Raw genomic sequence first — 17,060 nt, forward strand, 5'->3', positions numbered from 1 at the left:
CAACACTAGTTAAGATCAGCTTAATTTTTCTGCTATAGAAATCCTGTGGGAATTCCAGTCACTGAGTTTGATGTTATCTTGAGCACTCAGCAGGTTCCAGAGTGAAGATGGAGCCTGCCCTGAACATTTAACTGCAGAATGTTCATACTAGAGAGAATTTCTGAACCAAACAGGTTTAAAAGCTGGAAAGCAGATTATGTTTAATAGCATTGAGTTCTGTCTGGGCAGTCTCATGAAAACACCTCTTCTTTCTCATGTTTGCAGACCTTTAACGAGTCCATATCAGCCATCTCTGACAAGATTACTCTGTGTACTTTGGAACTTTATAAAATGATTATTACTGACCTACCCCCTACTCCTTCTAAATTCCATTACATTTTTAACCTTCGGGATCTTTCCAGGATCTATAATGGACTTGTTCTTACAGATTCAGAAAGGTAAGAATAGAAAAACTCATTAGTGGTCCCACACCTATTTTTTGGGGTGAATCTGGGTGAAAATGAGGTCATTTGGTACATGAAATCAGTCACATTTGGTCACTTTTCATTAAACCACAATGAGAAATAGAACATCCTAAACTGTGATCTTACTCTCCATACCAAACACTGATGCATTAGTCCTTCTTAAATGAGATATCAGAGGTAAAAATGCAAGCAAATTAGTTATTATGAAAAGAACCAAATCATAAAGATAATAAAGTAAAAAGGTCAATCCAAAATTTGGTCCTTGTTATTAACCATATGGCCTTAGGAATTGTGTCAGCTCATTTGGTGCAGTCTGATATTTTGATGTTATTTCAGGTTTCACACAGTGACCCAGATGGTGAGAGTTTGGAGAAATGAGTGCCTGAGGGTTTTCCATGACAGGCTGATTAATGAGGCAGACAAAGAATTGGTGAGTAATTTCTTTTAATTTTTCAGTAGTCACTGACTATTATTATGGCAATTAACTTGCAACAGCAACACTATCAAGTGTTGGACTCTGGTCTTGCTGTCCGACTGCAGACTTGTCTAAGCAATATGTCTAAGCAAAATGTTGCTCATTAATTTAAAACACAGCCCATGGAAGACTCTTTTCCTGAAGCAATTTGGCTGTGGCAGACTAAGAAAGCAGATCTGCTGAAGCAATGGAAAGTATCACTTGGTTTGTCTATCCAGGAGAATTGATTGGCAGAAGTAAGGGTGACAAAGTGTGAGAGCAGTACAGGAGAAAACTCAGGAAATCACTTTGAGTCGGTATTTTCCTTCAGGGAAGATTGTACCAGAATGTGACTATACAGTCAAGTAGCAGAAAGGATAAAAGCCAAGTTCTTACACAGTGGATTCAGTTTTGGCTGTTATGCAAATTGGAAAATACTTCAAATTATATCTTAAAATACAGAAGAGAACAATGCCAATTTAAAACCCTGAGATTTAGGAGAGAAATAGAGGTAAAGTCTACTCACCTATAAGCAACTTGCTTTGCTTTGGAAGTTGCTTAGATGAAAAGAGGTAGGCCAGGAAGGCTTCAGATTTTTATGGTTAAAACTTTCTCCTCTAACATACAAAGATATATCTCCAGGTTAGTTTTCACAACGCAAAATATTAATGCAGACTTTGAAGCTTTGTGAGAAATCTTTCTGATGAGACATCTAGGAATGCTGAAAAGGAAAGTTTATTAATATACTGTTTACACCAATATATGAGAAGGTGTTTTTTTTTTTAACAGGCTTATCCTTTTTTGCTTTGATGTTCTACAGTAGATTGTCTTGAACCATTCTTGAACTGCCTATTAGATCATTTTAGATCATACATAGAACACAGAAGGGGGCAGTAATCTTTGGATCTTCTAGTGACTTAAGTATCACCTTTAAATAAATCAATATTTGAGCAAGAATCTGCATTATCACCTTTCTAAGTATTACTGGATTCACAATCAAGTGCTTTTTTGTGTTGCCTGACTCATTTCATATCCTTTAAGGTACAAGGCCATATAAAAACCTTGGTTGAAGAGCATTTCACAGATGACTTGGAGCATGTCATGAGGGATCCCATTCTTTTTGGAGATTTCAGAACAGCACTGAATGAAGCAGAACCTCGTATTTATGAAGATATCCAAGACTATGATGTAGCAAAAGCTCTCTTTCAGGTAGAGTGCATTGGCTGGGAACTGTGCCTGAGGAATGGGCAGGAGCCTGCCTTAGGCTGTAGGAAATCTGTTCTCTTCTGTGTGCACGCCGAACTTTATGTGCTTGGATGCCCAGTTGGGGTTTGCAGTGATGAAAACTGAGGATCAGCTACAGAGTCAGCTGTGTTTTCCAATAGTTTATTTTCCCTGAGGAACGGGAAAGGAATAATGCTGCTGAATGGGCTATTTTATTAACATTATTAATTGTTTCACTGGTCTCCTAGTAACATTCTGTTCACCTTTCTCTGAAGGAGATTTTGGAAGACTACAATGAGTTTCATATTAAAATGCATCTGGTTCTTTTTGATGATGCTTTGGAGCATTTAATCCGTATCCATCGCATCATCCGGATGGACCGTGGGCACGCCCTGCTCATCGGAGTGGGAGGCTCAGGAAAGCAGTCCCTGACGAGACTGGCTGCACATACAGCTGGATGTGAGGTTAGTGACCCTGTGTCTTGGCTGGGAAAAGAGACAGGGAAAGTAATACTGTGATTGGGATTAAACTGGGGATGTGGGTAAATCAGTCAGTCAAGATCAGGCTTGCAGCTCTGCCCTGTGGAGAGAAATGCAGGGTGAGGTGATTGACAGGAGGCCCAAGATGACTGTGTGTGATCTGGGTAGGAAGCTGTCAGTGCCTGAATCTGGGTTTTGGCACTGGGGAAAGAAAACAAGGATGTGTTTGGCGATGAACAACTAATTGTCCTTAACTACTGCTGTTGGTACTTCCATGTGTTACAGCAGCCCTCCAGTGCTGCCCGAGGAGCCTTGTTGTGATTGATACTGTATTATTTCAGAGAGGAAATGTTCCTCTCAGAGGCACTTTACTTACAAAGGTTTGGAAGGAAAGAACAAAAAATGAGGATGAACACAAACCAATTTTGAAAATGCAAGCCTGCAGGGTTGTACAAATGTAATTTTTAAAAAAGAATGTACTGCATAATTTTATTGATACTTAAACATTTACTGATGATTGGGGCCAAACCAACCCCTTTGGGTTGAAATTCAGAGTTACCATCATGTCTTGGGTCCACCTGTGTCTTCTCAGTGTATGTTTTCATCCTTAGGTATTTGAGATCATCTTGAGTCGAGGATATGGAGAAAGTAATTTCCGAGATGATTTGAAAAATTTGTACCTGAAGCTGGGTATTGAGAACAAGTCAATGGTCTTCTTGTTTACAGATGGGCAGGTGGCAGAAGAGAGTTTCCTGGAACTCATCAACAACATGTTGACTTCAGGTGCCTTTGGCAGCCTCTCTGCTTGTGATTTATAATCTCAACAGAACTCTTGATGCAGCTATTACTGGTTCACCCTGTGCGCTCTGCTGCTTTCACACCTTTCAGTACTACCTGAAATGATCTTGGCCTTAATAATGGTTTTCTGGCATCATCTTAGAGTCAAATGTGTCTGGAGAGGTTATAGGGTTCATTCATGCTGGTGATAGCGCTCCAGGAGTCTCAGATTTCTTCCAAGACTGAGGGAAACTTCAGCTGCATTTGGCCACAAACCCACCTGTTGTCCAATTGGCTTTTGAATCCATTCACCTGAACTGCAGCAACTGTTCATATGTATATTTATTTATATATGTCCTAAAATGTAGTTTGATGTCTTCTAGTGAATGAAGCAGCTGGAAAGGAGCAGCAGCTGGCACTGTGTGACCACCCTCTCTATAGAAGTTCCTACACAGTCTGATATGAGAACAGATGTGTTAATTTTATCCCTTTCCTTAGTCTAGTTTTCCCTGTCCCTGGTCTGTCATTAGGTTACTTAGGCAATATTTGCCACAAGATTGAGAGAACAAAAATGTGATCTGATGGTTCACAGACACTAATGAAGATTTTCTTTGCAGAGTTAAAAGTAGTTATGTTCCTGTGACATGTTGTATATGTTGCTGAAGCCCAACCAAAACTGCATTAATTATTCCTCTAAATTCCAAGTATGCCCTATTTTCCGTGAGGGCTATGGGGAGGAGGAGAAGATAGAGAGATGAATTGGTTCATTCAAAACTACTCAGAATCATTTTTGCAGAACTAGGTTTAAAATTGGTTTCTCATTTGCCCTATCCCCAGCCATATGGTTTCCTCTTACTGGTTGTTCTCACTAGCATTCTTCTGTCCTTATGTTACAGGAATGGTGCCAGCCCTTTTTGCAGATGATGAAAAAGACTCCATACTGAATCAGATTGGAGAAGAAGCTGCTAAAGCTGGCGTGGGCCCAGCTAAAGAGAGTATCTGGCAATATTTCGTAAGCAAATGTGCAAGCAACCTTCACATTGTCCTGGGAATGTCCCCGGTTGGGGAGGACCTGAGAACGTGGTGCAGAAATTTCCCAGGTATAACTTGTACACTTTTAGTCCTTTCTCCACGAAAAAAAGATTTACAGGCAAGAGAAAAATCTCCACTGGACACTGAGAGATGTCTGGCAGATAACACTAAGCAGAGCAGGTTTCATGAGAAGGGATTTGCAGTGCATGATTTTTTTCCAGTTAATTACCACGTATCAGTGAACAATATTGATTAGCATTTATCAGATCAGTTCATTTTCCAGCTGAACAGCTAAAAATCAATTGGTCATCCTCACTGAACTGGGAATACACAGCATTTGTCTGCAGCCTCTCCTCTGTAGTTTACAGCAGAAGGTGTGGTGTTAAATCATTATGAAATTGGGGTGGTGGTAAGAGAAACATTTTTGTATCCAAAGCCAAAAACGGGCGTGGTGAGGGGGACACCCACAGAGAGAAAAAACACCTGAGCCTGGCAGGTGCTGCAGGAGCCCTGGGAAACAGAAGAGATTCGTGAAAGATGGGTACAGGTGGGAATGCTAAACCAGGCCCTGAAATATTTTATTGCAGCTTTGACTGTGTCCTGTAGAGCCTAAAGAATGGTACAGTGGGGTTAGCAGAACACTGGGGCAAATGGAAGTATTGAATTTTGTGGTAAGTTCTAGTGCTTAGAAAGAGTCGAGACTAATTTGCAAATTCTTGATGTAAATAAAGTTAATTAGAGGACTGCCTGTCTGATTAGGGGTTTGTTTTACAAAGGAATTTTTCAGATAACCTGTCCTTTTGTTTTAAGGTCTTGTCAACAACACTGGTATTGACTGGTTCTTGCCCTGGCCTGCCCAGGCCTTGTGTGCAGTTGCACAATCCTTTCTGGGTATGTAACATGCCAGTATTTCAACCCATTAACCCTTGGCATAGCCTAAGAAATAAATTCTTTACTTTGCAGTTATTGTACATTTCACAGTTTCATTTCCCATTGTGCTTGTTACCTTGAGTCTAAATGGGTAATGAAAAAACCCAGTCAAAAAACTACTGGATGGTAATTTCTTAATGGAATAGGCTTTTTAAATTGCTAAAATTCAAGTTCCCAGCTCTGCAGACAATGTGGGCTGCCTACCAAGAGGTTTCCTTCTGGCTCTGCCCTGGTCTTGCTTTTTGCCCCAGAAAACAGACTTGTTTTGTGCCTGGCTTAGATGTGCATAAGGAAGATGGTAATTGGTGTACTCTGAAAAAAGCCACAAATCTTTGAAATTTTTTATTTCTTCTGCCCAATTTTAGGAAAAAACAAACGCATCCCACCAGAGAGCTCCAAGGCAGTGATTGACCACATTGTCATGGTGCATGAATCTGTAGGGGATTTCAGCAAGAAATTTCTGGAGAAACTGAGACGTAGAAATCACGTCACACCAAAAAATTACCTTGATTTTATCAATACTTATGCAAAATTGCTGGAGGAGAAAAATGAGTTCATTTTGGGTAAGGCTTTGTAGATGTTTTCTCCTTTTTAATGCATGATTTAAATATTTTAAAACCAAAAGGAGTTCTGGTGAGAATCCCACATATTACCCAGAATATGCAAAAATTGTTTTAGCAGTACTATCTCAAATGCTGTGCTGGCACACAGCTGTGGGGGCTGTGTTTTGACATTGACCCAAAATCTTTGCCACATGTGAGTGTTCAGACTCTGTCAAACAGTGGGCTCTCCTCAAATCCTTTTGTGAATGAACATGAGCCAGAATCCCCAAACCAGACACTCCTCTGCTTGGGGAGCAGTCTGGTGAAATCTAATGCCAGCATGGCCTCTCTCAAGGTTTGACTTTCTTCCTCAAGTAGCAATTCTTATTCATACTTCAGTGGCACTGGAATATGTGAAGAGGATAAAATACAAGCAGGGTAACATGGAAGATAAGTTGTGGCACAGGGCCACTGTGCCAGCTCAAGTGACATTAACATCATTTTGGTTGGGAGGCTTAGGAAAGGAAAATCCCTCAGTGCACCTCTAAGGATATTTTCTCTTTGTGAGATTGTCTGTTGTTATGTGGTTGAACACAATCAATGAATCACTGACATTTCTCCCCTTTTTTCTACCTAGCACAATGTAAACGGCTGGATGGGGGCTTAGTTAAATTGAAGGAAGCTGCTGTACAGCTGGCTGAGCTGAACATTAAACTTGCTGAGCAAAAGATTGTGCTAACAGAAAAAACAGCTGCTATTGAGGCTTTGTTACGAGACATTAAAATAAACACAGAAATAGGTGAGTAATTTACAGCTACTGAAGTGTCCCACAGGCTAAGCAGGGCTCACATCATCTGTGTTGAGTTGGGAGATCCTTGAGGAGCTCCAGCTGCTTTTTGAGGTATCCCTCTTGTTCTGTGTGCTGCTCCCATGCCATGCCAGAAGGGCAGGTCCCCTGCCTTGCCCAGATTGCCATCTTTGCTCTACATTTGGCCCACAGTACTTTACACAGCTCACTATTACGTTTGCCTGCCCTTGTTTTCCCTTTCCAAGGTGTAGGAAATGTGGGAAAGACAGTAGCCAGAAAGGCAACTTCTAATTCAGAAATTTAGTATTAGAGGAAAATGAGAGGGAAACATGGAGAAAAAGAGATTGTGCACACTGATGTGTGGAACACTAACTGTTCCTAGCCTGGTGATGTAACTGTAAGCAGAGGCAAGCTGGCAACACAAAGGTTCTGACTTGATGGTGATTTCTGATTTTCAGCAAAGAGTAAATCTCTATTAGCATATTAGTATATGTTCTGTATACAAACTTGAATGATCCATTCATGATCCTGCCTTTACAATTACTAGCTGAGGAGAAGAAAAAAATGGGTGAAGAAAAAGCTATAGAGATACAGGAACAGAATAAGATTATTGCTGTGGAGAAGGCGGAGGCTGAGGCAGCATTGGATCAAATCAAGCCTATTATGGAAGCTGCCAAACGGGAGGTCGAGAAGCTCGACAAGGCTGAAGTTACTGAACTCAGGTGACTCATTTGTATGTACAGTAGCATAAAGTCCTGGAAATACACTGAGAACCCCTTGTTTGTTGGGTCTGAGCCTAAGCCTCATCTTCCTCACCTGCCTGTGAAGGTCAGGAAATCAGTTGTCTGGGTGCAGAGGTCACAACAGAATGCCCTGATTCCTAGCCCATGACTTTGCTTTAAGACAGTTCTTCCAGGCTTTTGTTTGCTGTTTTCCTCATCTTTCTCTGGCCTGTGTCTGATGCACCAGAACCTGCTCTGGTTTTTGCCTGAACGATGGCTGTCCAAACCTGTTCATTCCTCTTCTTTTTTCTTCTGTGTAAGTAGGAACACCAACAGTTGTTTTTCAGGGATACTTTCATAGCATGAAAATATATTTCCCTGCTGAATTTATTCCTCCCTGTGTTTGGATAATACATCTTTTATTTGAGGATCAATATTAAGGCACATCCAGTCTTTATCTCTCCCTGAAATAGTTATCCCCAAAGTAGCAATGCCTCTCCCTTCCCTGCCACACATGTTCAGTTTCTTTTCTCTCATAGGTCTCTGGATTTTTCTCCAGCTGCTTCACTGCCCTAGGAAAGAAATCCTCAGTGTTTTAAGCTTTCCACAGTTGAAATCCTTTAGTATTTCGTGGATCAAATTGTCTGAATACAAGAATTGGTTCTTAGCTTTTGAGTAGTTAATAATTTATTGTCTGACTTGGGTTATCTTTTTCACTGCTGGAGCTTGTCTTATGTAGAAGCTCCTGTATTACAATGCCTCTCTTAACAGGAAGTGCCCATGTCTGGCATCATGTGCTTTGTCTCCTTTTTTCTCTTCCACTGTCTTTCTCACCTGTTTTCCAGATCCTTTGCAACACCCCCGAAGCAGGTGCAGGTTGTCCTGGACTGTATTCTTATAATGAGAGGTTACAAAGAACAAAACTGGAAGAATGCCAAAGCAATGATGGCTGACACAAATTTCCTGCGACTTCTGTTGACGACAGACTTTAGGGAAATTCCGTGGAGCCATGTGAAAGCTATGCGAGGTGAGTTCCTGTTCTGGGTACTTGCAGTGAATATAGGTTCTTGTTAATGGGATCAGCCATGTCAGGGACAATCCTTCCAGTGCAATCTGGGAGAGATTCACTCTGTGTCAAGGGACAGCTCTGTCCGCAGTGCTGCAGCTGTTGCACTGTTGGGGTGACTGGATTTTTCGGATTTCAAAGACCTTCTGCTGTGTGTTCCATCCAGTTTATTCCTTAGCTAGGGGTCTTACAGGCTCTGGTTTAAAGCAGGCAAGAAACAAACAGGATAGCTGCTTCTGTCTGCTTTTAGCTGCTTAGTAGAATTATGGCCTCACCCATATGATGGCAATTAAAATGTGATGTTACAGAGTGGAAAGAAGATAAGCTGTATCTAAGGTTTATGGGCCCTTGCACATGCTCTCAAAGGTGCAATCCAGAGTAGTCCCATTAGAAGGGGAATTTGGGTCTTGGAGAAAAATGGCATCTCACTGCTGCAGAGAAGACAAATTATGATCCTCAGACATGCTGAACAAGTCATGAATACACTCCCTTCATGGAGAAAGAACCTGAGAAATCATTAACAATATTGGGCTTGTGTTGTTACAGCCCAGTAGCTTCATCTTAGAGTCTCTTCAATATTCTGACATATGTTTCCTATTGTCTGTCACAGCACTGGCTGATATTGCTGGCAGGAAAAGCTATTTCTTTGAGAGTTTTTGCACAGTTATTCAACTCACTTGCAATATTTTTATGTTTGCCAATTTAGCTCTCTTAAAGAATCTTAATACTACCTGGGCTGAAATGGAAGTTATCAGCAGAGCAGGACTGGGAATGTTAAAGTTTGCTGAAGCAGTTGTGACCTACTGCGATGTAGTTAAAACAGTCAAGCCAAAGGAAGAAAAGGTAAAATGTGTTGGAATCAAACTCAGAGAAGGTCAAAGCATGATCCTGATGGAAAAGATAATACTTAACCACTTCATGGACTGCCCACTTTTCTTATTTAAGTGCTTAAAAAGTGGTGTTTAGGAGAGCTATTGCAGTAGCAGTGAGGCAGGTTCTCAGTCACAAATCACTGTATTTGTTGTGTTGGGATGTGGGTTGTCATCCTTGGCAGTGCTTCAGGGATGAGGGAGGAACATGTTCAGTTGGAATTTTGTAATCTAACATGCTTAGAAAAACACAGTTTAGAGCTTTTTACTAAAAACAAACTTAAAACCCCATGGCATGTGGACAGAGCTGAGGTCAGTAGTACACAAAATCCATGTTCCTTAAGCACAGACCTTGATTAGCTTTTTTTAGCATGACTGGGAAGTCAGCTATATTACCAAAGGAAAGCTAATGTCCAACAGATGACACTGGGAAACTTTTGTCAAGAAAAGGTTATTATATACAACTGACTACAGAGAAAGTATATTCACTAGATGATGTGTCTGACTATTTTTGGAGCCTTAATACTGTTGTTATTAAGCAGACAAACCTCCCCTTTTGTCAGGGCGTAAGAGTCCTGTTGACCTCCAATGCTTTAATATTCCTTGTGGGTACAAAACTGGGAGATTTCTCTGCTTTGGAACTGCAGTGTCAGACCATGATGTGTGTTTGGGACGGGGAGAGGAGGGTGAGAGTGTCAAGTTGTTTTGGCTTACACTGTGTATTACCAGGACACTTTGAAATACATGATGTAACCAAAAGAAATGTGAGAACTTAATAGTTCTCTCCAAAATCCTTCTGTCCTCTGACACTTTTGTTTCCTTCAAAATGTACTTTAGGTGGCCAGGCTAGAACGGAACTACGAATTAAGTAAGCGGGAGCTGGAAAGGATACAGGCAGAGTTGGCTGCCATTCAGGATGAGCTTAAAGTTTTGGGGGAAAAATATGAACTGGCAATAAAAGAAAACCAAAAGTTACAAGAAGAAGCAGAGATAATGCAGAGAAGATTAGAGGCTGCTGACAAGCTCATCGCTGGCTTGAAATCCGAGAATGAGAGGTAAGTCTAGATTCAAAGAGGATAATTTCTGACATCAGAGGTTCTTGTGTCAGGGATAAAATCTGTCAGGTGGAGACATTTTTGAAAATGTTGCTTCCTATGGTTTTTGTTTCTGAGAAGAGCTATTATCTGTTCTGAGCTAATATCCATCAGCTCTTGGAAAATAACTGAGATTAAAAGGAAGAAGGTTCAGATCAACTCAGTGTCTGTGGCCACCATAATAGTGAGAGAAAACTGATTCTAAATGTGGGAGTCTATCTCAACCTGTATCTAAAGTAGCAGGAAATTCTGCACATAAACCCCATCTTCCTGGTACAGATTGACTCATATAATTCTATCAGGTGGACAGAGGAATTCAAGGAATTAGAAATACGAAAGGTGAAGTTGCTTGGAGATTGTCTACTTGCTGCTGCCTTTCTGAGCTATGAAGGAGCCTTCAGCTGGGACTTCCGTCATGAAATGCTCTATCAAGTGTGGCAAGAAGATATTTTCTCAAGAGAAATTCCTGTCAGCCATCCATTTAAGTTAGAGAGCCTCCTGACTAACGAGGTGGAGGTTAGCAGGTATGTCCAGTCAGGAAACCCAGGGACTACTGAATGTGACATTATAAAGTGGGAGTCTGGAGCTGAATCTGTAGCACAGAATTGGTGTTGTGGGTAGAGGTGCACAGCCATACCAGAGAGAGACAATCTTACTTTCGTATCAAGAGGAAGAGCCAAATTATTTTCCTTCTGATTAACAGGGGCCATTTGCTGTAACAAACTGTTGTACTTAGCACTCCAGGGACATTCACTGAACTTAGACACGTGTAATACCATTTCTAGGAAATTTTAGGAATTCTCTATAAAATATGTTTCTATAACCCAACAGATGTCTTTATTAGACCCATGCCCAGGTAGCCCATATATCAACTACCACAGGATTGCTCACCTAAGGCAACAGTCAGTACTCTGAGTAGTGCAGTTACAATGAGTTAGTGAGCTGTGACACTGTCCCCCTAATCACATACCCTGTGTGTGTGTCCTTGTGTGTCTAATAGTGTGCTCAGTGAATTGCATCATTTTACTGACAAATGAAATGTGCTGCTCTCCCATTGAGTTTTCATCCTAGGCTGGTCTTTGATACATTCTGTTCCCAGATGGGTTTCCCAAGGGTTGCCCCCAGATGAGCTCTCTATCCAGAATGGCATCCTGACAACATATTCAAGCCGCTTCCCGCTCTGTATTGACCCACAGCAACAGGCCTTACATTGGATTAAGAAGAAAGAAGAAAAGAATAATCTGAGGGTAAAGACAGAAGATTGCTTTACCTCGTTACTGGTTGTTTTCAAAGCTGCATAAATATCTGTCACCTTGAAAGGGGAACCAGTTACAGATCACAAAATCATTGAATGGTTTAGATTGGGAAGGACCTTCTAGTCCTACCCCCTGCCATGGCAGGGACACCTTCCACTATCCCAGGTTGCTCCAAGCCCCGTCCAGTCTGGCCTTGGACACTGCCAGGGATGGGGCAGCCACAGCTCCTCTGGGCAACCTGTGCCAGGGCCTCCCCACCCTCACAGGGAAGGATTCCTTCCTAGTATCTAATTTAACCCTGTCCTCTTTCAGTTTGGAGCCATTCCCACTTGTCCTATTGCTAAATGTTTTTGTAAAAAGTCCCTCTCCAGCTCTCTTGGAGCCCCTTTAGGCTTTGGAAAGTGCTATAAAGTCTCCCTGGAGCCTTCTCTTCTCCAGGATGAACAACCCCAGCTCTCTCAGCCTGTCTGCACATGCAGAAAGAGTCTAACCAAAAAGCTGGTATAGATTGTGATTTATTTCAGCTCCAGGATGAAACTTCCATGTAGGACAATAAACACAGTTAGATGCACAGTTAGAACTTTAAAGGGTAATTTCCAAATGGAAATTATTCTCAGCTAATCAGAAAAAAGCACCTTTACTGTTTTGTACGAGTGCAGTTTATATCATCTGTGAAAGACGAAAAGCAGCAAAGAGCAAACTTCGTTAGTGTTGGCAGCTATTGCAAAATAATAATGTCCAGCAAATTGAATATCAATTCTCCTTTCATGTTTTCCCATTGTTCTCTTGCAGATGGCTTCCTTTAATGACCCAGATTTCCTGAAACAATTAGAACTGGCCATAAAGTATGGAACCCCTTTCCTGTTGCACAGTGTTGATGAATACATCGACCCTGTGATAGACAATGTCTTAGAGAAGAATGTCAAAGTTGCACAGGGGCGAGCATTCATTGTCCTGGGGGACAAAGAAGTTGACTATGACAGTAATTTTAGATTGTACCTGAACACCAAATTAGCAAACCCAAAGTATTCCCCCTCAGTGTTTGGCAGAGCTATTGTTATCAATTATACAGGTAAGCTCAAATTTGTACTTAATAACAAAGTAGGGATTATGCTGTTGTGCAAATTTAGGGCCTGGGTCATTGTCTGAAACCTTGGTGAAACTAAAAAATTCATACACTCCCTTATACTTAGGATTTAATAGAAAATCCTTCTCAGTTCTCTCTTCTAATCTGCAACTGAGCTAAATATCTCTTCCTGCACTGGTCAGGAAGGAAATAAGATACAGAATCATTAACTAAGTCACTCTGTTGCATTGCTGTAGTTTTATGAGAGGCTTGAGATTAAATAAGTTGTATAAAAACTGTCCTGTGCTTACAAAACTCTGTGCTGTGTCCATGTGTTGTCCCTGTAGTTACACTCAAGGGCTTGGAGGATCAGCTGCTCAGCATCATCACGGGTTTTGAAAGGAGGGAATTGGAGGAACAGAGAGAACGTCTCATCCAGGAGACAAGTGAAAACAAAAACCTGCTAAAAGATCTGGAAGACACTCTCCTTCATGGACTGTCAACTTCCACAGGAAATATGTTGGACAATGTGGAATTGGTGGAAACCTTGGAAGAGACAAAATTCAAAGCTACTGAGGTACCAGCTTGGGCTTTTTGGAAGGGTATCTATGAACAGAATGTAGTCTTTCCTTTTTCATTGTGATTATCTTTCAACCCTGAAGCTTGCAAATAGTTTGAAAGGAAATGGAGAGTTTTCTCATGAATGTGTTGCTTCTTTCAGTATTGGGCACTATTTTGTTGATCAGAGAACCAAATCCTAAATTCAGGGAAGTCCTTAACAGGACCAAAGTAATGTTTGTTTATGGTTCTAAAGCAAAAGAATCCATCCTTGGAGTTTTCAGGCCATAGCTGGGTAAATCCACACTGGACCTGATCCAATGGTGGTCATAATCAAGCTTTGGGCAGAAGGTTGAACTAAAGATCCCCAGAGGGCCTTTCTCATATTATTTCTGTGATTTTGTGTAAATCTTTGCCTTTACTTTTCATAGATATACAGGGTGGGATTAATTTTATCTAACTTTTAATTTTATAATGCAACTTTTGAGTTACCTGCCCAGATTCCCTCTACAGTCACACAGAGAGGCGGGCACTGAACAGCTCTGGTATTTGTGGTGTAATAGATCCCCTTTGGATCAGCACAGTAATTCCAGGTGTATAAAATTCCTGTCTGCACAGGTGATTGAGAAACTGAAGCTGGCTGAGACGACAGCAGCGGATATCGATCTTCTCCGAGATGGCTACAGACCAGCTGCCAAGAGAGGGGCCATTCTCTTCTCTGTGTTGGCTGAAATGGCACTTGTCAACATCATGTACCAGTTCTCACTGGTCTCCTTCTTAGAGGTTTTTGGATTCTCTCTTCGGAAATCCATGCCCAGTCCTGTTCTTCCAAAGAGGTTAAAAAACATCATGGATACACTGACTATGAACACCTACAACTATGGCTGCACAGGTTAGTGCCACTTAGCCAGGGGCTGAGACTGCGTTGTGCAAATAAAGGCGAAGCCCTGACTTCAGCTGCTTCATGTTAGAGGCAAGTTACCAAGCAGGGAATTCAGTGATGTTCAGGTCTCAGCACCACTCCTGGTTCACGGTTTACTCCCTGCTATTTCTGTCAGAAGGAACTACGCATGTTACCCACGTAACTCTTGCAAAAATGCTTTTCTTAACACAGTTACGAATGGTAAAGGCAGCCATGGAGCTCACAGGGGCTGTATTGACTCAAGCCTGATTCAAAGCCCCAGCTTTGATCCCCCTGATCATAGAATCATAGCATTGTTCAGGCTGGAGAAGACCTATGAGATCATCAATTCTAACTGTCAACCAAATGGTCTTTGTGGGGTGACCAGATCATAGAATAACAGAATGGTTTAGATTGGAAGGGATCTTAGGAATCATCTTGTTCCAATCCCCTGCCGTGGGCAGGGATGCCACTCACTAGGTTAAGTTGCTGAGGGCCCCACCTAAAATGGCCTTGAGCACTTGCAGGGGTGGAGTATCCCATCAGCCCCACAACAGACAGAGGATGTGGATTGAAAGATTGCTCCAGTTCCACAAGTTTTAGCAGCTGATTTTTGAAAATGTTGTCCTTCTAACATAGGCTTGTTTGAGAAGCACAAGTTACTATACTCCTTTAATATGACTGTTAAGATAGAACAAGCTGAAGGCCGAGTTCCACAAGAAGAATTTGAGTTCTTTTTGAAAGGTAAATTGAATATTTATATGTAAGTATGTAGCTCGATGTAGCAATAACTAAAAGATCTTTTGAAGACAGATCTTTGACTAGATATGATTTACTAGAGCACCTTGAGAAGGGGAGCTCTCCCACTGAGGAGAGCTGCACTGTGTTGGGTTACACAAACTGGGGATCCTGCTATTTCTGTTTCACAGTAGCTAATTGTTAGGATGTTACCTGAGAAAGTAATCTGTAGTTATTTTCTGACTGTGTATACCTAATTTTAGAAATGTTTGCAAAGATAAAATTCTGGCTTTTGCGAGCACTTGTAAAATGCCATTTTTCCTCCAGCAGACCCATCTAATCTTACAGTGCTTCCAGGAACAAATTTTTTCTTGGTTCCTCTGTGCAGAGGGACTGTATATGTGGTCATGCGTTGGAGAATTTTTGACATGGACACTGGCTCTGGTTTCTGTATGTGCCTAGGCAATATTTCCCTGGAGAAGAGTGCCCGAAAGAAACCGTACGCTTGGCTTCCAGATCAAGGCTGGGAAGACCTAATTCGCTTGTCTGAACTATTTCCTGAGAAATTTGAATCTCTTCCAGATGATGTGGAAGAAAATCCAGATGTATGGAAGAATGTACGTGCTTCTTTGCAATGCTGTTTTCTCTCCTAGTTTTTCTTCTGGTATTAAACGTTCAAGTGTGATGCAACGTGTCACAGTACTCCACGGAGGGATGTCACTGTGGGCTTCTTCCCTCAAGCCCTTTCTTTGCTTCTTGACCTCAGTTAGTGACTGTCTTATTTGCAGGAGAATTAAGGATTATATTCTTTAAAAAACAAACCAAAAAAAACTTCCCTGGTATACTGTAGAATTCTTATTTGTCAGTTAAATGCCTTGGAGGAGTTATTTGCCCTGTTGAAGTCAGTGGAATTTTTTCTGTTTGACAGTCAACATTTCACTGGTATTTTTGTGCTGCTAAATTGTACTTTGATCTGCTTGTGGCAGTGAATTCTATAGGCTATTGACAAACAGATTTCCTTTGTTCCTCCTTCAGCTTCATTCCATGTCTTCTTGCTTTATAAGAAGTCTTCCCATAAGCAACCTGTTAATACCTTTTTGCTTGGGGATGCTATTTTCTGTGTCTTAAGAGAATTAGTTGACAAAGAGCAAAAGTACAACTGTGTTTCTAGAGTTGAATATACTGAAAAAGTTGGATTTTTTACATTGACCTGAACTTTTAATATTTACTTGCAGCTGATTGACTTTTTGTTGTGTCTCTTGGCCCCTCATTCATCAAATTGATTTTCCTAGTAATTTCCCTGACAGAGCCATTGGATTCATTTGCATTGTGTGCTGTCTTTTCCTGCCAGTGGTATGACACAGATGCTCTGGAGCAGATGCCATTACCAATGCACTATGAGGGCAATGTCTCAGACTTCCAGAAGCTCCTCCTGTTGCGCTGTTTCCGGGTGGACCGGATGTACCGGGCAGTGACCGACTACGTGACCGTGACGATGGGCGAGACGTAAGTGACTCTCCTCTCTCAGATCCCAGCCACAGCACTCACACAGAGCTGGAGCTGTAATCAGCTGTGTCAATGGTTCTGTAATTTGCCTGAAGAGCAGAGCAGGGGTCGTGTCTGAATGCTTTCCATGTGCAGCCTGTGGTGAGCTTTGCCCTTCGTGTACAAGGCTCTGTTCACATGTGGCAGCTGCTCTGTGCACATCAGGCAAATTATTGGGCTTTTCCCTCTGCCAGGTATGTGCAGCCCCCCGTGATCAGCTTTGACGACATCCTGCAGCAGAGCACCCCTTTCTCACCTGTGGTTTTTATCCTAAGTCCTGGCTCTGATCCTGTCAGTGACCTCATGAAACTGGCTGAGAGGACAGAGTTTAAAGCAGATAGACTCAAATTCCTGGCCATGGGACAAGGCCAAGAAGAGGTAACTTGGATGGGAGGGTGGGGATGTGCTGTGTGCAGTGTGTGTGAATTGCAAGCCATGCTCCTAATTCCCTGGGAGTGATCAAATTTCCTTTCCATAGGTCTGCTCCATGTTAAAAGGAGTTACCTCATGGTTCTGACATAGATTTGTCAGTCTG

At 41.7% G+C, this 17,060-nt stretch overlaps 1 protein-coding gene across 3 annotated transcripts in view; it reads left to right on the forward strand.

Annotated features, from left to right (window-relative positions):
- DNAH10 (dynein axonemal heavy chain 10) overlaps window positions 1-17,060 on the forward strand; it is a 51,665-nt gene that overhangs the window by 27,682 nt on the left and 6,923 nt on the right. For all 3 annotated transcript variants that reach the window (XM_042034855.1, XM_042034858.1, XM_042034854.1), the window contains exons 46-67: window positions 265-437; window positions 801-894; window positions 1,960-2,127; window positions 2,418-2,606; window positions 3,233-3,404; window positions 4,295-4,498; window positions 5,241-5,321; window positions 5,726-5,923; window positions 6,540-6,701; window positions 7,258-7,432; window positions 8,278-8,459; window positions 9,205-9,341; window positions 10,205-10,422; window positions 10,764-10,985; window positions 11,561-11,708; window positions 12,510-12,789; window positions 13,131-13,360; window positions 13,960-14,233; window positions 14,882-14,986; window positions 15,443-15,597; window positions 16,332-16,486; window positions 16,720-16,903. In XM_042034855.1, the coding sequence (XP_041890789.1) occupies window positions 265-437; window positions 801-894; window positions 1,960-2,127; window positions 2,418-2,606; window positions 3,233-3,404; window positions 4,295-4,498; window positions 5,241-5,321; window positions 5,726-5,923; window positions 6,540-6,701; window positions 7,258-7,432; window positions 8,278-8,459; window positions 9,205-9,341; window positions 10,205-10,422; window positions 10,764-10,985; window positions 11,561-11,708; window positions 12,510-12,789; window positions 13,131-13,360; window positions 13,960-14,233; window positions 14,882-14,986; window positions 15,443-15,597; window positions 16,332-16,486; window positions 16,720-16,903 (3,906 nt within the window). The remainder of the gene's footprint in view (window positions 1-264; window positions 438-800; window positions 895-1,959; window positions 2,128-2,417; window positions 2,607-3,232; window positions 3,405-4,294; window positions 4,499-5,240; window positions 5,322-5,725; window positions 5,924-6,539; window positions 6,702-7,257; window positions 7,433-8,277; window positions 8,460-9,204; window positions 9,342-10,204; window positions 10,423-10,763; window positions 10,986-11,560; window positions 11,709-12,509; window positions 12,790-13,130; window positions 13,361-13,959; window positions 14,234-14,881; window positions 14,987-15,442; window positions 15,598-16,331; window positions 16,487-16,719; window positions 16,904-17,060) is intronic.

This window comes from Corvus kubaryi, unplaced genomic scaffold, assembly GCF_017639235.1.
Source record: "Corvus kubaryi isolate FWS band 111438036 unplaced genomic scaffold, C.kubaryi_AGA036_p1.0 37382, whole genome shotgun sequence".
Classification (NCBI taxonomy): Eukaryota; Metazoa; Chordata; class Aves; order Passeriformes; family Corvidae; genus Corvus; species Corvus kubaryi.